This window comes from Falco punctatus, assembly GCF_963210335.1.
Source record: "Falco punctatus genome assembly, chromosome: 2".
NCBI classification, from domain to species: Eukaryota; Metazoa; Chordata; class Aves; order Falconiformes; family Falconidae; genus Falco; species Falco punctatus.
In genome coordinates, this window is record NC_137581.1 from 63,538,630 (window position 1) to 63,555,985 (window position 17,356).

Genomic DNA, 17,356 nt, shown 5'->3' on the forward strand with positions numbered 1-17,356 from the left:
AGTGATCACAGAGTTTAATGAGCTATATGAACCCAGCTGGTTATATTTTAAAAGAAGCGAGGGTAAATCTATTGTGTTAGATGCTCCTTTTGCAAGGACTTTTTTTATAATCTTACAGAGTTTTTCTTTCTCTGTAGGCCAGGAAAGATCAAGATACTGCTGAGTAGCCCACTTCTAACCTGATTGTCAGACAATTTGTAAAGTCAACAGTCGATACACTCCTTGATCTCCAGAGTTTTATCAGAGAAGTAGAATGAGATGTCAGGTCATCAATTTCTTGTGGTCCTGAAGAAGTCACGTAATTTTTCCATTATCTCCAAAAAAGTCACCCTTGAACTAGGTACGGATTTAGAACCTTCCTCCCAGCTGGTTATATCAATGGGTCTGTATGGACTAGTAAAGATTGCCAGAATTGCTGAAAGTCTTCTAGTTCATTGGAGAGTTCAAGTTTTGGTTTGGATTTTGGAAAAGATTGTTCTTTTCAGTTTGAAGTAAAAATAACTGGGGAGAAAACTCTGATGAAGCTGGCCTGTGTGTTGAGGCCAGTTACCATTAATGAAGAAGCTTAACTTAGATCAGCGTTGCTGGAACATATTTTACTTGGTTTTATTGGATTTTGTCTATGTTTTGATGATTTGAAAAAAATCATGAAAGCGAATCATGGGTAGTGAGCTCCTCGTAAGTTATTTGAGGACTTTTTATCAATGCCAAGTCTCTTAAAGAAGGCCCACAAACAATCTTTGAGATTTTTGTCTCTTTCTGATTCATTATGGGGAGGGGAGATTCAAAAACATTGGTCCTTTGTGGGAGGAAGCTCATACTTTTTATTTGTGTTAGCCAAGGGTAGCTATTAAACACTACTTCTGTGTAATGTGGGACTAACCTCTCTTTTGAATCAGCTGCTGGAAGAAGTGCAAGAATTCTTGTCACCAGGGAGAGTCAAGGAGAAAGCACAGATCGCTCCTATTACCCAAAAGATGCCTCCCAAGTGACTTGGCTGCTGGATCCCTATTAAACCTGCAGAGAACATGCAGACACAAACTTTGTGATCTTTCTCCCCCCCATTTAGACAGCAGCCTAGCTAGGAATCACATGAGAACATTTTTGGGTTTTTTCTTTTTTTTTTCAAACTACTTAGGGAGAGATAAAGGTTAGTTTGTATGTGCTGACTCAGAGAAGTATGTTTAAACTGTTTCTAATCCTGTTGTGCAGTGCCGTGAACAAAACTTGTTTATGGACCTGTGTTCTTGTGTCCAGCTTTCTTGGCAAAAAGCTGCTGCTTCTGCGCTGTATGCTGCAGAATGAATAAAAAGACAGGAGGTGTATTCACCCCATACTGTAGTCCCTTTCCTCCCTGTTGTTGCAAAGGTCCTTAACCCAGGTGATACTAAAAGAGGTTTTGCCACCTCTTCAAAATGTGAGAAGTAGCCAAAGATTTTTAGCATCACTGTGGGGAGTGCTGCTGTGCTTGCTGCTTTCTGATACATCAGAAAGAGATATATATGTGTGTAGCAGCGTTTTACTCCGGTTAGATCCTGGCCAAATTCATCCTTCTGAACACCTGCCATACTGCTGTGATTTGACACCAGAACTAGATTTCTTTGGTATTTAATCTGTCTTGAGTTCGAGTGAAGGCAGGCATGCCTGGGATTTGCTTCTGGTTTTTTGTATTTTTAATTATTAATTTGAAGATTTTAGGGTCTCATTGTTTTGAGGTTTGTTTCCCAGCTGACAATCAGCAAAGCAGACACTTAGGCTGAGACTTGTTCTGCCTTCTCATGTGTCCACAGCTGATTTGAAGTACTCTAGCCTTCTGGGTATTGATTCAGCTATCATCTGTGCCTTAAGAGTTGAGTGTCAACTAAAGAGGGATATCGATGTGATAAAAGCTTGTCACTTTATTTACTGGTTTTAACATTTAAAAATGAAAAGTGCATTAGTTTTTCTAGGGATGTTTTAAGCCTGTTTCATTCTGAGGGAATTTACATTGTCATCTTCATTCTGTCACATGGTTTTAGTTAATTGTAGTCTGTTTGAAAGAATATTTGACAGACTCTGCTTATCAAGTCAGTTCACAGGAAGTATTAATAGGTCCAGACAACTTCCATGAACTCTGAAAATATGAGGTCAAGATATTTTGTTATCATTATACTTTGGGGGGTGGGGTGGGGGGGTGATGGTGTTACAACATGCCTTGGTAATGTGATTGAGATCAAAACATACTACAGCTGCTTTAAATATTTGGATATATCTAAATGCAAGTTGTAAAATGATTGTGTTGATACCTGTGCTATCTTTACAAGGCTAGATAAGGTTGACCTTGACTGCTGTTGTCATGTCTGTGTGAGAAATCTCGGAAAATAGTCAAGCAATAGCTTCTTCTCCTCTGAGGCTCTTTCCGACAGGATGTGAGAGGCTCTGCTGTGCATGAGAGAGGTGACCCCATTTGTATAGTGCATTTGGGTTCATTATTAAAGAGTTTGTTGTTGGCTCTGATGCCTGTAGTGTGTTGACAACCCAATCCCTACTAAAACAGATCTGATATCTAAATGAGAGTCTGGTGTCCAAGTAACAGCTGTGGAAAACATTTTTGTGTTTGTTGTCATTATTATGATGTAAAAATGTGGTATGGTAAATACAGCATTTTTGTAAATGTGTACCTCAGTAGGTGATTCACACTCTAGCTGCCTTGAAGGTAGAATATGGAGCAAGTAAATACTGTGGTATCTACATATTAAGAGCAGTCTCTTAACTGTGAGCTCGTGACACCTGTGCTTCACCTGGATGATGGGTTGCTGTTCTTGCTGCTGTGTTGTTAATATTCAGATAAAGCCTACTAGGTTCACTTCTGGTGTCTAAATTAACTTGTTCAATGGCTGAAAAGGAACGCTTGATTTGAATAGTATTGAATCCCTCTTTCATTACAGTCTGTGGGTTTTTTTTTTTCATTTTCTTCTCTGTCATTTAATCAGATTGTAGCAGAAAAAATAGATATTGTCTACCCAGCATTTACAGATTAAACACTATTGAAAGATCTTTAAACAGCCTATTAGGTGAAAATGACAATTCTGTCTTCTAAACTTTTTTTGGGACATTTTAATATACTAATCTTAATTTATTAAATATATGTCTTTTTGGTCTCTAAATTGCATCCAGTCAACTTCGTGCCATGTGAGATTTGCTCTACCTGATTGAGGTTCTTGGTGAGAGACACGTCAGTTGGTAATGGAATGAATGAGCTTTTCTAGAATAAGTTATTTCCAGTTCTATTCGTGGGGCCAAAAGAGGCTGCCTCAAACTTTTTGGTCTTCTGGAAATTAGAAGCTCATTTACAAGAATGATGATTTAAACATTGACATATATAGCTACTCTTGAAATACAGAATTAGTTTAATTTTATGCTCAAACATTTTTTGCACTGTTTGGTTTTGCCTTTAATTCCTTTGACCTAACCTTTCCAGCATAGTGTCTTTCCTTATCTTATTTGCCTGGTTTCCAATAATGACCTCACCCAAGGTTTACCACAGTAGTTAATGATTAGCTTTCTGAGATAACTACTTAAATTCTAGAGCTACGCATTATGTCCCATCTTTCACCCTTTTGATGTACTGTATAACATGACAGGATCTAAATGTCAGCAGGTCTAACATTTGATTCACATTAGTATAATTACCTGCAGTGCTTGGACAAACAAAACCGAAACTCTTTCATCCTCGGATCAGAGAGTTTTTCTCATCTTTGAAGAGAAGACTCTGGGCTGGCTTTTGAAACTGCCCTCTTAAAGTGGCTTTGACTGAGTTTACATAACAGACTTTTGCAACGAAACATTTTAATGCATTTGGAGTTGCCTCAGTCACACCGAGTGTGCACAGATAATGAGCAGAATTAAAAAATATGCTGTCCAGCAAGGAGCTGTATAGTTGACCAGGTGACAGCAGTCTTGCTTGTGTCCCGTGTCCTTCTCTAGCAGGAGGTCTCACTCATAGGTGTTTTGTGAGGTCCAAACCACATCTCTGATTACTGAGGTGGTTCCAGCTCTGCCTAAAACACATGTGAAGAGCTGCAGTCTCACCGCCTCCTGTCTGCACTGTCATTCATGCTTATCTACTATTTCTGTAGCTCACAGTTATACCCATGCTGACTTCGCTTCACATTTTCTTGTTTCCATGTAAAATATGACAGGGCTGCACTTTATCACAGTTATTCCTTTCCCTTCTCTAGAAAGCAATAGAAAGCAACAACAGTAACTGTCATTCATCCTGAATGAGGAAGGCTGCTGTGTTTAGAGATTTCTGTAATAATTTAAAGCTATTGCCTTGGTGAAACCCAGTGTTTGAATAAAATGTAGTCTACAGCAAAATTATCTTTTTTTTGAGGGCTGAGGATGGGAGTTGCGTTTCAGGCCCTAACTGTCAGGTGTCCTCCCACTCTAGGCAGTGACCAGCCTAGAGCAGACTTGCAAGCAGGTGGTACCTGTCAAATGTCTGTTACAAACTGCTGTGGAAGATGTTTAGAAACTAAGCAATACTAGAGCAGTAGCCACTGTTGGGTTTTTCAGGCTTTTTGTTGGTTTGGGGAGGGTTATTACATCCAGCTTGCACCAAGATGAAAATCTACAGAACCGTGTTTTATGTTAAATTTTATTGTGTCATAGTGAAATACAGAAAAGTCCTGAGGAATAAAAAACTTGACTGAAAGTTTTTCTTTTCTGTATTAGCTTTTCAAAACTAATTTAAAGGTATTGTAAGAGACTGTGAGGTTGTGCGTTAAGAGGCAATAGTGAGACCATGCAGTACTGAATCCAGCAATTACTGCCATAACCACCATAACCAAACCAGTGCTGTTCCTGTATGCAAAAATAATTGAGGTGGCAAGACACGAGGATTTTTTTTGTGTGTATTGATTTTAACTTGGCAGAAGTTACCTAAAGCTACGAATAATTTACAAAGAAAACTTGTCCTCACCATTTGAGAGACACAGTGCTGTTTAATTTGAAGAATCATTCTAGATTTTGCCATGGAAAGTACTTTTCTCGCTATGTTCTGGAGGTGGAGAAAAGAGCAAAAAGATGAACATACAAAATGCTGAACACCACACATTGGCTCTGTCTACACAGGGATTTCAAGGAAGGCAAATGATAAAAGCTGTTGTGTCTGTCTTTCCAAGGGATCACAGTCTTCTCAGCCTTCACTGAGTGAAACTTTGCCTTTCTCCCCTGCTTCTCACTAATAGCCAAAGGAAACTGATAGGTAAACATCTGTGGGGTCCTTTTTCATAGTGTGGCCCCCTGTGAGACTCTCTGTATGCTTGCTTATTTGTTTAGATCTGCTTTGACTAATATATAAAATTCATCGAATTATTGTTGACAGTAGTGTTAAACACTTTCTTACTTACTAAATTTCACAGATATGAGACAAGTTACAGAAGCTCCTTCAGTTTTCCTTATTAATCGTGTTTATCCTGTGATAGTTCTTTTCTGTATGCAGTCAGAACTTTTATTGGTTGCTTTGCAGACAAGCTAAGACTTTGAAAAAGCTTTTGGGGTTTGGAGGGGTGTTGGTTGCTTGCTTGATTGAACAATAGTGAGCTGTCATAATCTAGATTTTCATCAGAATGGCATCTGATAACATGTCACATAAAACGTAGTGGTTAGCTTGAAGTTAAGTAGCTGTCTGAAGATCTGTCCATTCCCTGCAAATCTACAGCTGTGGTCTGTCACTAGAATCTTAATTGCACACATCTGCACAACAGTACTGTAGTTCACTCTCCATGTTTACAGGTGTTACTGCTTGGATTCAGCTTCCCCAATTATCCCTGTTGTGTATGTCCACGGTTTGTATTTTCAAATTATGGGAAAGCCAGACTGTTTCTCAGTCTCTTGCCCCATAACCTTTCCAAAAATCTTGCTTTATTTTGGGAAATCCCTCACCTTTAGTTAATCAAAGTCTCTCTCAAAGGTTTTTGCGTTCGTTTCAGAAATTCAAATGCTGTTTTCCTGTGGCCTCGCAAGGGATTGCTTTGTGCTTTAGAGAAGGGGTATTGTATTTGTGATTCCTATTTGGAAAAAAGCCAAGTCACATATCGTATGGCTCTATACCTCTAAAAGCAATACTGGTTCTTGCTTACTTGATCCCTTTCTGTCAGAGCCTGAAGATTGCATCTCTTACCATCAAGGGGACTTCTTCATGCCTAATACCTTTCTAGATCCTTTCTTTTAAAAAATGCAGTGCTAATTTCAGTTGTGCATGGATGTCTTGGGCAGTGGAGGTGGTAATTAAATGGAGAGGTTTGAAATCAGGTTAGTAATCAGGTGGAGAAATTGGCATGAAAGGACAAAGGAAGGTAACAACGTTACTTGTGTGAGCATAGTACACAGCATACAGCTGAGGACCTCTCCTGTTCTGTGCTAATGCCTCCCAATTATTTTGGGTTTTTTTTGGTCTGGTTCTGATCCACAGGCAAACAAGAATACACATCGGCTTTTTCTGTAGTAATAAACTAAACGCTGCCAAGGAATATTTATACCCAGGTACCTGAACATGCTTATCTGTACTGGCAAATTATCCAGATGATCCTTGGCAAGGATTTTGGCCTGTGCCAGCTAGCCTTTCCCAACAACTTTTTCAACTGGTGAGGAACTACGTGATCCAGGGACTGTGCTTGATATGCAGCTTGAGTGTTACCTGTTCTGAAGCCTGAGGGTGCAGAGGACTGCTGACCTCAGCGTAGAGAATTATTTGGGGCATGTTTAAATGTTCTGTATAGACTGTAGCTGTTAAGAGCTAGAAGAGTTTCTGTCTTCATGCTAAATCCCATGGTCATGAACATTCAGTATGACACCCCTTCCTGAAGAAAGTTACATGTGAATCATTTATACCCTATCAGCTTTAAAATGCTACGACTTTGATGTCTGTGTGTGGGAATAAACTGTAAGATGACACGATAGCCCTTCCACTTTCAGAGAAGCTGTAGATACAGGCTATTTGTAAGGTGTCTTTAGCTGCATCAGTACAGCTGTTATGAACATCCAGTCTCTTAAAGTGTAGTTGGCATGGTGCTTCTCTGAGGCCATGTTTGTTCTCCTTTCTTTATGAAGAATCAAAACCCATCAGTTATTTTACAGCATGTTTTTATAGCTGATTTTGCAACGTAATAGTAATTATCACCATTTTAAATCTCTTGGTCCTTCATGTGCCTTGGGTTGCTTCTTGATGTGAAGTTGCAAAGGAGTTATGTGAATGTAATGTTTGTAAAATGCTTTGAAGATGAAAAGCTCTACAGTAGGTTTTTATTACTACCAGAGGCAAAGTGAGCAGGAGTGGTTTAATGTTGGACTGTTCATTTCCCAGGAGATGGCTTTGTCTTGAAGAGTGCACATTATCAGTTGGGCTGGAGACAAAATTATCTTTTTTCAACCCTGAATATAAATAAATTGGCATACTTTCTACCTTGAGATTATTAGCATGAGATATTTGTAAAAGAGCAGAGCAATTATGGTACTATCTATGGCTCTATTCTTAGCTTATGTTTAATGGAACATTTATTTAATGTATTTGGCTTCTACTATCCGGAGGTATTTTGAACCCAATCCATTCAAACATCCTTATATAGCAGTATTCCTGTTTCTATATGATATATAGATATATATGATTTATATGAGAAATACATCTATTTGACATCCATATTTCTTTTCTAGAGATAAAATCAGTTTCAGCATGTAAATAAAAAAGTGGTCTGTATTCAGAATTGGTGATATTTTATTAGAGTTTCGTTCACAGACGGTTTTTCACATGTCCAACCTACCATGTACAAAAGCACTGGCTTTTTTTAATAGTGCTTTAAGTATTTCTTGAATCATTTTTTATTGCCAGCCTGTATCTACATCATAAACCGATAAGTGGTTATACAGGGGGTGGAAAAAGGGTAAGCTGTGCGGCAGTTCTCAAGCTACTGCTGTTTCCTTGCGAGTGAGAGGAGATGGGAGGGAGCTGCATCGTTCAAATGGAAATTCAACTTCAGCTCGCTAAGCAGGGGACTGCTTCAGGGACAACAGTGTCCTCACGTGGTTCGTTGTCTCCCTTGCCCTTGCTGCGGGTCATCGCTTCCACGCAGCAGCCTTGTTTTGACAGAGCTGTTTTGTGGTGTCAGCACGGGGCGCCTTTGGGGAGCCGGCACTGCTGCAGCCAGGGATTTCTGAAGCAGCTATTGTCGGTGGCCTTGGCCAGGCGAGGCACGGCATCCCTGCGGCCTTGAGCGGGCTGCCTCGCTCGGTGCAGCTGCAAAAGCTCTGGGCTCCTGCCTGGCACTTGCAGAAATTGTTGTGGAATTTGCTGATTCTGCCAGACGCGACCAAAACACTTGTACCCAAGTGGTGTGTCCCATCAGTACAGCTGTTGGTTATGAAAAACATGCAAGGGCTTTCATCCGTAATAATAGAGCTTTGTTGAAGTATTGCAAGCTCAAAATATTCTAAGTAATACTGTCAGACAGTACCTCCTTGCTTAGCCTACAGGGAGCTTTATTCCCCCATCCTTCAGTTAAAATGTTAATTTATTGTCATCGCTTATGTCAGAGGTGGGGAGGGAGGGAGGCTAAATTTTCCCTTGGTACTGTCATTAAGAATTAACCTACCTTGTTGGGCAGTGCTTTCGAAATATTCTGACCTATTTACACAACAAAACTAATCAGAACAAAGTAAACAGTTCTGGTCAGCGGCTGAATGCTGTATTGTGGCAGCTATATTTGGCAGTGGATTTTGTCACCGTTTTTCCAATGTAGACAAAACCTGAGTCCTACAGAAATCTTAAGCATTGCAAGCTTTTAAGCCTTACTGAATAGCTTGATTCTCCTTTTGCCTTTTGGGCAGAGGGGACGTTTTGGCAGTAATTCAGCTGGAGAAAATTTTTGTGAAGCAACTGACAAAAAAAGTATATGAGTAGATTTATCATTTTTCCATGCAGGGTAATAAATATTTGCATCGTTTTCAGCAAGCCGCAGTATATACCTGTGAGACAGTGGATCTCTCTCCAAGGTGTAATCTCTGCAAAGAAGCATTAAATGGGGAATTGTGACAGACTGTAAGAATTGTTGGTTTCCTGCTTGGATTTTATTTTTCTACATTGTAACAACCATAGTGGATACTTGCAATTACCTCCTCATTTTTATGTGGTATCCCTTAAGGAATGAATGGAGAGAAATGTTTCATTGTAGCTATGTGGACAAACCATTCCATGTTTCCTGGGTTACAGAGTTTTGGTAGTTTGAAGAATAAAATTGCCTGACACTCAGGATAGGAAATACCTCTTTCTGTCTTCATCTTCAACTCAGATTCTGAGAATACTAAAATGAAGCCTTTTTAAACTTGCCTTTTTTTTCCCAATTCCATTTAGTGATAGTCCCAATGCTGTCCATGAGGTGGAAAAGTGGTTACCGCGACTGCACTCAATTGTCATAGGACCTGGCTTAGGTAGAGATGAAGTTCTACTTGAGAACGCTAAGGTAATGTGTATACTGGTATTTTATTGTGTCTTGATGTTGAATTTTATTAACCAATTTCCTGCCTTTTACCTGGTTACACAAATGTTTTTGATAGGGTTTCTAAATAACAAATTTAATAAAATAACGTTGACTGAAAATTACAGCTGTTAGTCATGGTCTTCATTATTAAACTGTAAGCATCACTCGGAATTTTAGGTACCCATATGGTTGTTTTGCTTTGCTTTTGTTTTAATTGTGAAAGTTGCTAATTAAGAAATAGATGTTGACATCTCCAGATAAAGGGCTCTTTGCATTCTTAGGTGGAAGGCACCTTTACTGTAAGAACATAAATATGAATTTGAGTTCCTAATTTTCGGAACCATATTTGACAATTTGTATCAGGAGATGTACCAAAGAACAGGGTCTATGTCCCCTTGCAATAAGAAATAATACTCTTAATTATCAAATGCTTCAAATTTCCCCTCTGGATGAAGAGGTAATTTATTTTCCTTCAAGCTTTAGTGGAGGTCTGTAAACAGGAGCTTAGATAGCTCTGTCCTCTAAATAACGTGTGCTTACACTGTTCCAGATGGTGTCTTGTATTACTCTCAACACATCTTTGTGTGTTCAAAGTATATCTTTCAGTCTAATGTCAATCTAATTTTATAAGATTTTTTTTTTTCCTTCCCTGAGAAATATTACTGAATTAATCAGTGGTACAAACAAGTGGAATTAATATAATTTACAGAAGTGTTGACAGTTACACAGTGAAATTGCAAAACAAAGGAGGCAAGAGACTGGAGGCCATGCTATCCAAGGTGTTTAGGATACCTTGAGAGCTATGGAGAGTGGCTTTGCTAGGCTTTTGTTAGAGGAAGCTGCTTTTGGAGCTCTTTGCTTCTTTACGTCTCCTTCTGCTTCCAAAAAATGTTTGGTTTACGATACAGATGTGTAAAACAAATAAAGAGCATGGATTCAGAAAGAAAGAAAAAATAAATTTATTACAGCTGATCCAGAAATCAAATTCTGTTCTGAATGGAAAAATTCAATGGATGTTTTATTCTTTTTTAAAAACATTTTTTTCAGAATCCTTTTTACAGAAAAAAAATTTGGGCAATTATTTTTCTTTTTTTTTTTCCCTTTTTTTTTTTAATAGGGTTTTTTCTAAAGGAAAACAACTTTAAACAAGTAAGACTTCATTTAGAATATCAACGGTATCTAACATAGGCTTCTTTTATATCAGAATTCTGTCTGGGTTTTATAAATATCTGTCAATGTGCTTATCTTACAGAAGTTTCTGGAAGATTCCTTGATTGTAATTTTTTTTTTATCACTGCTAAAAATAATTTTGCTTTCTTAGTGAATTACAAGCATACTTTTACTTCAGCCTGGCAGTCCTGTGTGAACTAGCTTAAAGAAACAAACCCAGCCAATGAAGACAAGGCATTTGGAAGTTACTTCATGCTAAAATCTCAGGCCGTGTTCATACGAGCTGTGGATCTGACCTTATTAATTTCAAGTCACATTAAAGCTCAAGTTCTTTGTCTTCACTGTAATTATGTAAGTGTTCATTAGTTACCCAGTGTTGTTTTTTTAACATGTAATTGGGGACAAGTGAACCCTGGTTGCCTCCTTCAGGAAGACTGGTGCTTCTCTGTGCTGAGGAAAGGCTGAGTCTCCTTGCTTCAACAGCGAATTTTAAGCTTTGTATCCCTCTTCACCCTCAAGACAAAAAAAGCGAGTGGTGATAGTGTTGCTATTTTAAACTTTTATAGGAGTCTGGCTCGGTATCTAATTTTCTGGTTTCCCTTTAAGCTAACCTCAGCATGCTGTCAAATGAATGCAGGGCTGAGATGTAGATTAGTGTCTGCTTTCTGGTCAGGGTTTTGTATCGGAGTGGCAGTGACAATGGGAGAGCGCTTCCCCTCTTCTTCCTACTGCCCAAGTGAAGTGCTGAGCCATAGCGGTCTGTCACCTCTCTGATGCTGTTCCTATGTCAGTCCTTGTTGGTATTATGCCAGCATGTTGCCAATGAATGTTCTTGTCCAAACCGTCATGTGTTTGGGCTGCTTCTGTCTTCTGAGCATTGAGAAATAAAGATACAAATGCAGTAATCTGCAGTTTCTGGTATACAGCCCATGGACAGCATTTTAGTGTGGAATAGCCTGGGTATTTGTCGCCCAGATGGTGCATCTTGCCTCTGCAGATCAAAGAATGCTTTGCTTCCTCAGCATCTTTACTGTGTCACCTGCCTCCCTTACACTTAATGCCTGCAGTGTGCACACTGTGGAATGTCAGCATCTTTCAATGGTCTGATGGAAAAGAAATGCCTTGTGATCAGTTTCCTTTGATATTTTATTTTTTTATTTATTTATCGTTTCCTTGAGAGCATAGTGATACTCTTGGAATACATACATGCTTACTGGCTTCCTGTGATATTCTGGTTCTGGCTGTCGCAGACACTCTACAAGTTATATCCTTCACTCATATGCCACTTGTGTGGATCTGTACCAAAACCCTCACGTGCTGTTCATCAGTTGCCTGGGTGAGGGCTGATGCTCTGTCAGAGCTTTCTAGCCATGGGTTTTGCAAGACCAGGAGCTGCAGCTTCGGAAGAATCCCCTGAAGAAAAAATGTATTGTGTCCTAATAGCTGTGCAGCTGGATCCCATGCACATGTGGCAATCCTAGTTTTGGCCTGGTTAGACCCTCTAACTCCAGAGCAAATCAGCAGTCCAAGCTATTTCTCTTCAACAGAAAGAGACACTTTTCTGCTCCACTTCTCAGCTCTGCAGTGTACAGATTGAAGCATTTCTGCTCCCCATTCTACTTCAGGCTTCTGAAATGCTGTTACTACACCTGCTGTGGAACTTGACCACCACAGCCAGCTTCCTTGTAGGCAACCGCAGGCCATCTGTTTTTCCCTTTCAGTGCCTGTGATTGATTCTGGCCAGAGGTGACAGTACTGTTACCTCCCTGAGTTCACCTGAGTTGGTGTGCTGCTGGTGATAGTTTAGATTCTGTTGAGAAAGAGTTTAGCTACCATGTGGAAGGAAAGCCAAAGTCCCTATGACTGTCCTCTGTCAGTGCTTAGAAACAGCATATTTCCAAAGCTGTTGGATGTTCTCCTTCTTTCACACAATAGCAGTATTATGTCCCTATTATATCTACCCACCACAGTGTTCTTCATTCAGCTGTTCCAGGGATGTTTGCACTTCTGGTCTTACTCTGATCTGGTTTTTCTTGTAGCCTGAGGCTTGAAAGTTTGGCAATTCCTGCCTCTGCTATCAAAGGCTGTTCCTCAGGTTTGTGAGAGAACCAAGTTCCGCTCCTGCAGTGTGATGACTGCAGCTCCTGAGAGGACTTTGGAGAGAATATTCTATTCCTTGCATAGCCCTCTGGGAGAGGAGGCAATGCTACCTAATGCTCCAGAATGTTCTGCATTCTGCTGCTGCCTAGCAGTTAGGCAGGCTTAGCTATGTTCTTTATCAGTTTCCAGCCTCTTGTCATCTCCTTTCCCCTATTCCTTCATGCATGAATGTGATATTCCTGTCAAATTTTCTGCTGCTGAGTTTGGTGAATCTTTAATGGGTACGCCAGTGGCTTTGCAGTCAAATGGGCTGATACAGAATTGTTGGTGGAATAGTAGTTACTGTCGGGATCAAAGAAAGAAAAGCATTCATCCATATGAAGAGCCCTGTCTTTAACCTGAAGTAAGACTTTGAAGTTGGAATTGCCTTTGCTTGTCACTGGGTTCCTTGCCTCTCTCCCTGAAGTGGTTGCACCAAATCCTGGACTCTGCCACTCCAGTCTTGCTGTGTTTCGTTTTGCAGCAGCAAAGTTAGATTGCTGTTTACAGCAGAGCATGCTTGCTTCCCTCCTGTAGGAGAGGTAATGATTAATAGCAAGAATGGCTCTGTGTAACGCAGATTACATGGTAAAATTGACTCTGTTCTCAAACTGCATGCTTGTTCCTATTGCTCAATCCTTAATCTTTGTTTTAGCTCCAAGAAAATGTCCTGAATACCAGCCTGAGTTCTTCTTTTGGCTGATACCCTGCCTAGCTGCCATTTCTGCCTGTTGCTGTTGTTGTTTCTCTTCCCCCTACCCCCTCGCCCTGCAATGCTACCCTCAGCCAGTCATTTGCCTTTGAAGATCTCTGCTGTCTGTTGGGATATAAATTTCAGAAATCTTATTTTCCACCCCTAGTGACATCATCTTAAGGTTGTGTGGAAATGTCTCGGCTGTAGTTAGCGTCTGTCCAAGGGTGGGAGAGGTTTGGGCTGTTGTCATGGATGTGACATCCATGTGACTCCATTGAGTGTGCCCAGAGAGAGCCCATTGAGATTTTCTCTTTCAGATGGATTCTCAGTTCCACCTCAGCTGGGGTACCAGCTTTTCTGTTTGTTTTTGGTTGGTTGGATTAATTTCCTGCTTTCAAACCTCATGCCTTCAGGATTTAGGCAACACTTCACAGCCTTAATAAGTTGTGAGAATGGGACCAGGTGATTCAGTACGCTATCTGTACTGTTGCTTGCAAGATCAAGAGGACTACAGAAAACAGAGCCACCTTTTGTTGTCATAGCAGTCTGTTAAAGCTAAAATCTGCCGCTGTGCGCCTTGAGAAGCATTTTCCTGTTGATACCTGAGCAGCCTTCTGGGTTCCATTCATACCCAAGTACAAGACACCTGAGAAGCATCCCAGGCTAATGCTGCAGTTGCAACATTAGTAATATTGTAGATTAGATTAGTAGTAGATTAGTAACATTGTCTGTGGTACCTACCGCCATGTATGAATATGAACAACAGGATGTGTTACTCTTTGGAATCGCTGCTCATGTTGGCTCAAGTTAGCAGAGGAATTATTTACCAGAAACAATTCTTCAGTGTGTCGTGTATGTTTGCTTCCTGCCCTGTTTATGCCCTCTGGAAAGTCCTCTGAAGGTTCTTGCTGTGGGGCTTCAGCAGCTCGTAGGGAACTGAAGTAGCAGGTAGGACATGCTGCTTTCTGTTCTCAGCTCTCAGCTAGGAGGACGTGAGGTAGATGGTCTCTCGTGCCTGTGATGCTACAGAAGCAAAAACCAGAGGGCATGTATGTGCACCCACTGTGAGAATGTGCATGTAAACTATATTTCTCTCAGCCCTCGCCCAGCCCCCAATATTGATGCATATACCACAAGTAGTATCCAGTGAAAAACTACTCTTTTACTAGCCAAGCCTCATTGCTTTCAGACAGCCTGATGAGAGTCAGAATTTGTGGATGCCTTCACCTAAGATGAGGCAGTTGCTGGGATAAGATGCAGTTACTTCTCTGTGATGGTGGTGATGGTGCAGATAAAGCTTGGGAATGCCAGCTCAAGGCAGAGAGATCCTCTTGTTGAGCTAAGAACTGTTGGTATTCTGTGGCTTCCTCGCAACTGTCTTGATTAGAAAAACGGTGTTTGCAAATATGCTAAGAGGACCTTAAATACAGGTTTATGCACCTCGCAAGCGGAATTTATTTTCTAATATATGTAATGTATCTTGATGAAGGTAATTCACAGTGAAGTGGGATGTTTATTTGCCTTTTGTGTGTAGGCTTATATTGTTGTTTAACTTGATTTTGATACTTAAAAGCATTTGTAAGCAAAACACTGAAATTGGGTACCTTTTCAGCCTTTCCTGAGCATCATTCAGTTAGAAACCCTGAAAAGAAACTGGCAGTGATAAATTCCAGAGTTCATTTTTTTTATTATTGTAAGATAAAATGCCAACAGCTGACCATGAATATCTTAAGCCAAATCTAACATTCGTAAATTGGAAACCTTGTAGAGTTTGCTTTGTGAATGCAAACATTCAATGGATGAGACAGCATGAGAAAACTTTGTGCCTTTTATTCTGATTAGATTTTTTACTTTGGATTGGACCAAACAGGATTATTGCTTAAACTGGATTTGAATGTGTTTAGGATTGGAAGTGCATAAATGTAATTTCTTAAGGGGTGTCTGGTTGATCATGAGTTTGGGGGGCACAGCTGAAAAGGAGTGCTCTGTTTATTTAAGGATATTCGTCCCTGTTATGTGACTCTTCATTCAAGTAGTAGGAGTAGCGGTCATTTCTTATGTGAGGTTTGACAGCTTACTAGAGTGATTAATGAGCTAGTGATAGTCATGCACACAAGGATATATAAAGTAAAACTCAGGCAATTAGGCTAGTTAAAGGTGATTTATATCAGTCTTGTCCACAAAGAGAGTTTTTGATTGATATTGCTGAGTTTTGAAAGGAGAATGAGCTCTTGGATGATTTTGTAGGAAGTAATGAAAGCAAGTTTCAGAGCTGACTGGAGATTTCCAGCAGTGAGTAAATTTAAAAAAACCCAACAAACCAGTTACTGAAAATACGGCTCTAGTGTGAGGAATATCAAACAGTGGAATTCCATTTTTAATGTTTTTCAAAACCTCCTATGTCAAATAGAGTATATTTAGGGAAGCTTCTCTCCTCTACCAACCCTGACTGTAGCCTTGAGCACAGCCTGTGTTCAGGATATTTGTCTACCTCTAGCTGTGCAAGATTACAAACTTTGGCACGCCAAGCCCATTTTCAGAGCATCTCCATCACAGAGCTGCATCCTGACCTCTATTGCAGCCGAGTCCCTGCTAACTCTGCATTTATCCAGACTAGAAGCAAGGAACGCAGAAATGCTTCCTAGGGCCTTCAGTGTCTGTTTGTAGGAATTGATTTGCAGTGTGTTGGGGTGGAACTTAATTGTTCCTCCTGGGCACCTTGGGGAGGTGGGTGTGCAGAAGTGCTTCCAGCTGCAGCATTTACAGGGAAATTTGGGCTATTTCTTCCCTTTTATCTGTCTGTACCAGACAAAACCATGGAGTCAGGATTGTTGGATGAGAGCAGCATCCATGCAGAAAATAGAAAGCAGTTACAGGTAGTATTTCAACAGCAGGTTCAGACCCTAACTTTCAGTAAAGGGTTCTTTGTAAAAAGGGCTGCCACTCCTTTTTGATGATTTAAAGTTGTTGGAGATGTAACCAGTGCCAAGTTATGCACATTTGCATATCTCTACCACACCAGAGTATGTAATTACATCCTTGGCATTTGCAGGTTGCAGTAGAGTGTACTTTCAGTGGGCTGAAGGCAAGGTTATACTGCTCGCTAAAATGTTTGGATATCATTATGGTCAATGCCATCCATTATTATGGCGTGTTGGAACGTTTTTGAGCACATGGGTAAGGAATTCTGCCAAGAGTAGGCCAAGACATGACTCTTGGAGGGATCTAGGAAATGCAGTTTGTTGCTGGTGTCAGTAAAGGAAACTGCCTGCAGTATCTTTCCTTGGCAAGGTAGAAAGATGACAATGTGATGCATCCTTGGTGAAAATTAATTACTGTTGCAAGATAGATGTTGCTTTATATATGCTGCTATTTTAGTTTTCTGTTTATTTCATTAAAATTCAATCTTTTATTAAAATTACTGGCTCTAATTTCCTGAATCCTCCCTTTGTGAACACCGTATGCCGAAGTTATTGTGTAGCTAAACCAGTTCATCAGGAAAGACACAAGCAGTGATACAACTAATAATTTATTAAAAGTCATTGCAGGCATTCTGCTGCCAATCCATACCTAATTAAAAAAGCTGGAAAGTGTGTCTTTCAGGTATGGGCAAAACTGTCCATAACTGTCTTTTCCAAGGAGCCATGGAGAACCAGCTTGTATGCAGGCACAGTAAATAAGATATGTGTGTTGCTGTTGGCTCGTGGACTTGGGTGGAGGAGTCCAGACTGACTGCAGAGTTTTACTCGAGGCTGTGGGTGCTCACTGTGAGTGCCTCACTTGCTGTCTGCTCCTGGTGCCTCAGGGTGGCTGCTCTAAAAAGACTTCCATGGCTGAT

General features: G+C 40.3%; 1 protein-coding gene across 7 annotated transcripts in view; it reads left to right on the forward strand.

Annotated features, from left to right (window-relative positions):
• NAXD (NAD(P)HX dehydratase) overlaps positions 1 to 17,356 on the forward strand; it is a 52,120-nt gene that overhangs the window by 16,320 nt on the left and 18,444 nt on the right. For all 7 annotated transcript variants that reach the window (XR_013926058.1, XM_080375536.1, XM_080375541.1 and 4 more), the window contains one exon: positions 9,389 to 9,497. Coding sequence is in view for 6 of the 7 variants with exons in the window: in XM_080375536.1 (XP_080231662.1) it covers positions 9,389 to 9,497 (109 nt within the window). In the remaining variant the exon portion in view is untranslated. The remainder of the gene's footprint in view (positions 1 to 9,388; positions 9,498 to 17,356) is intronic.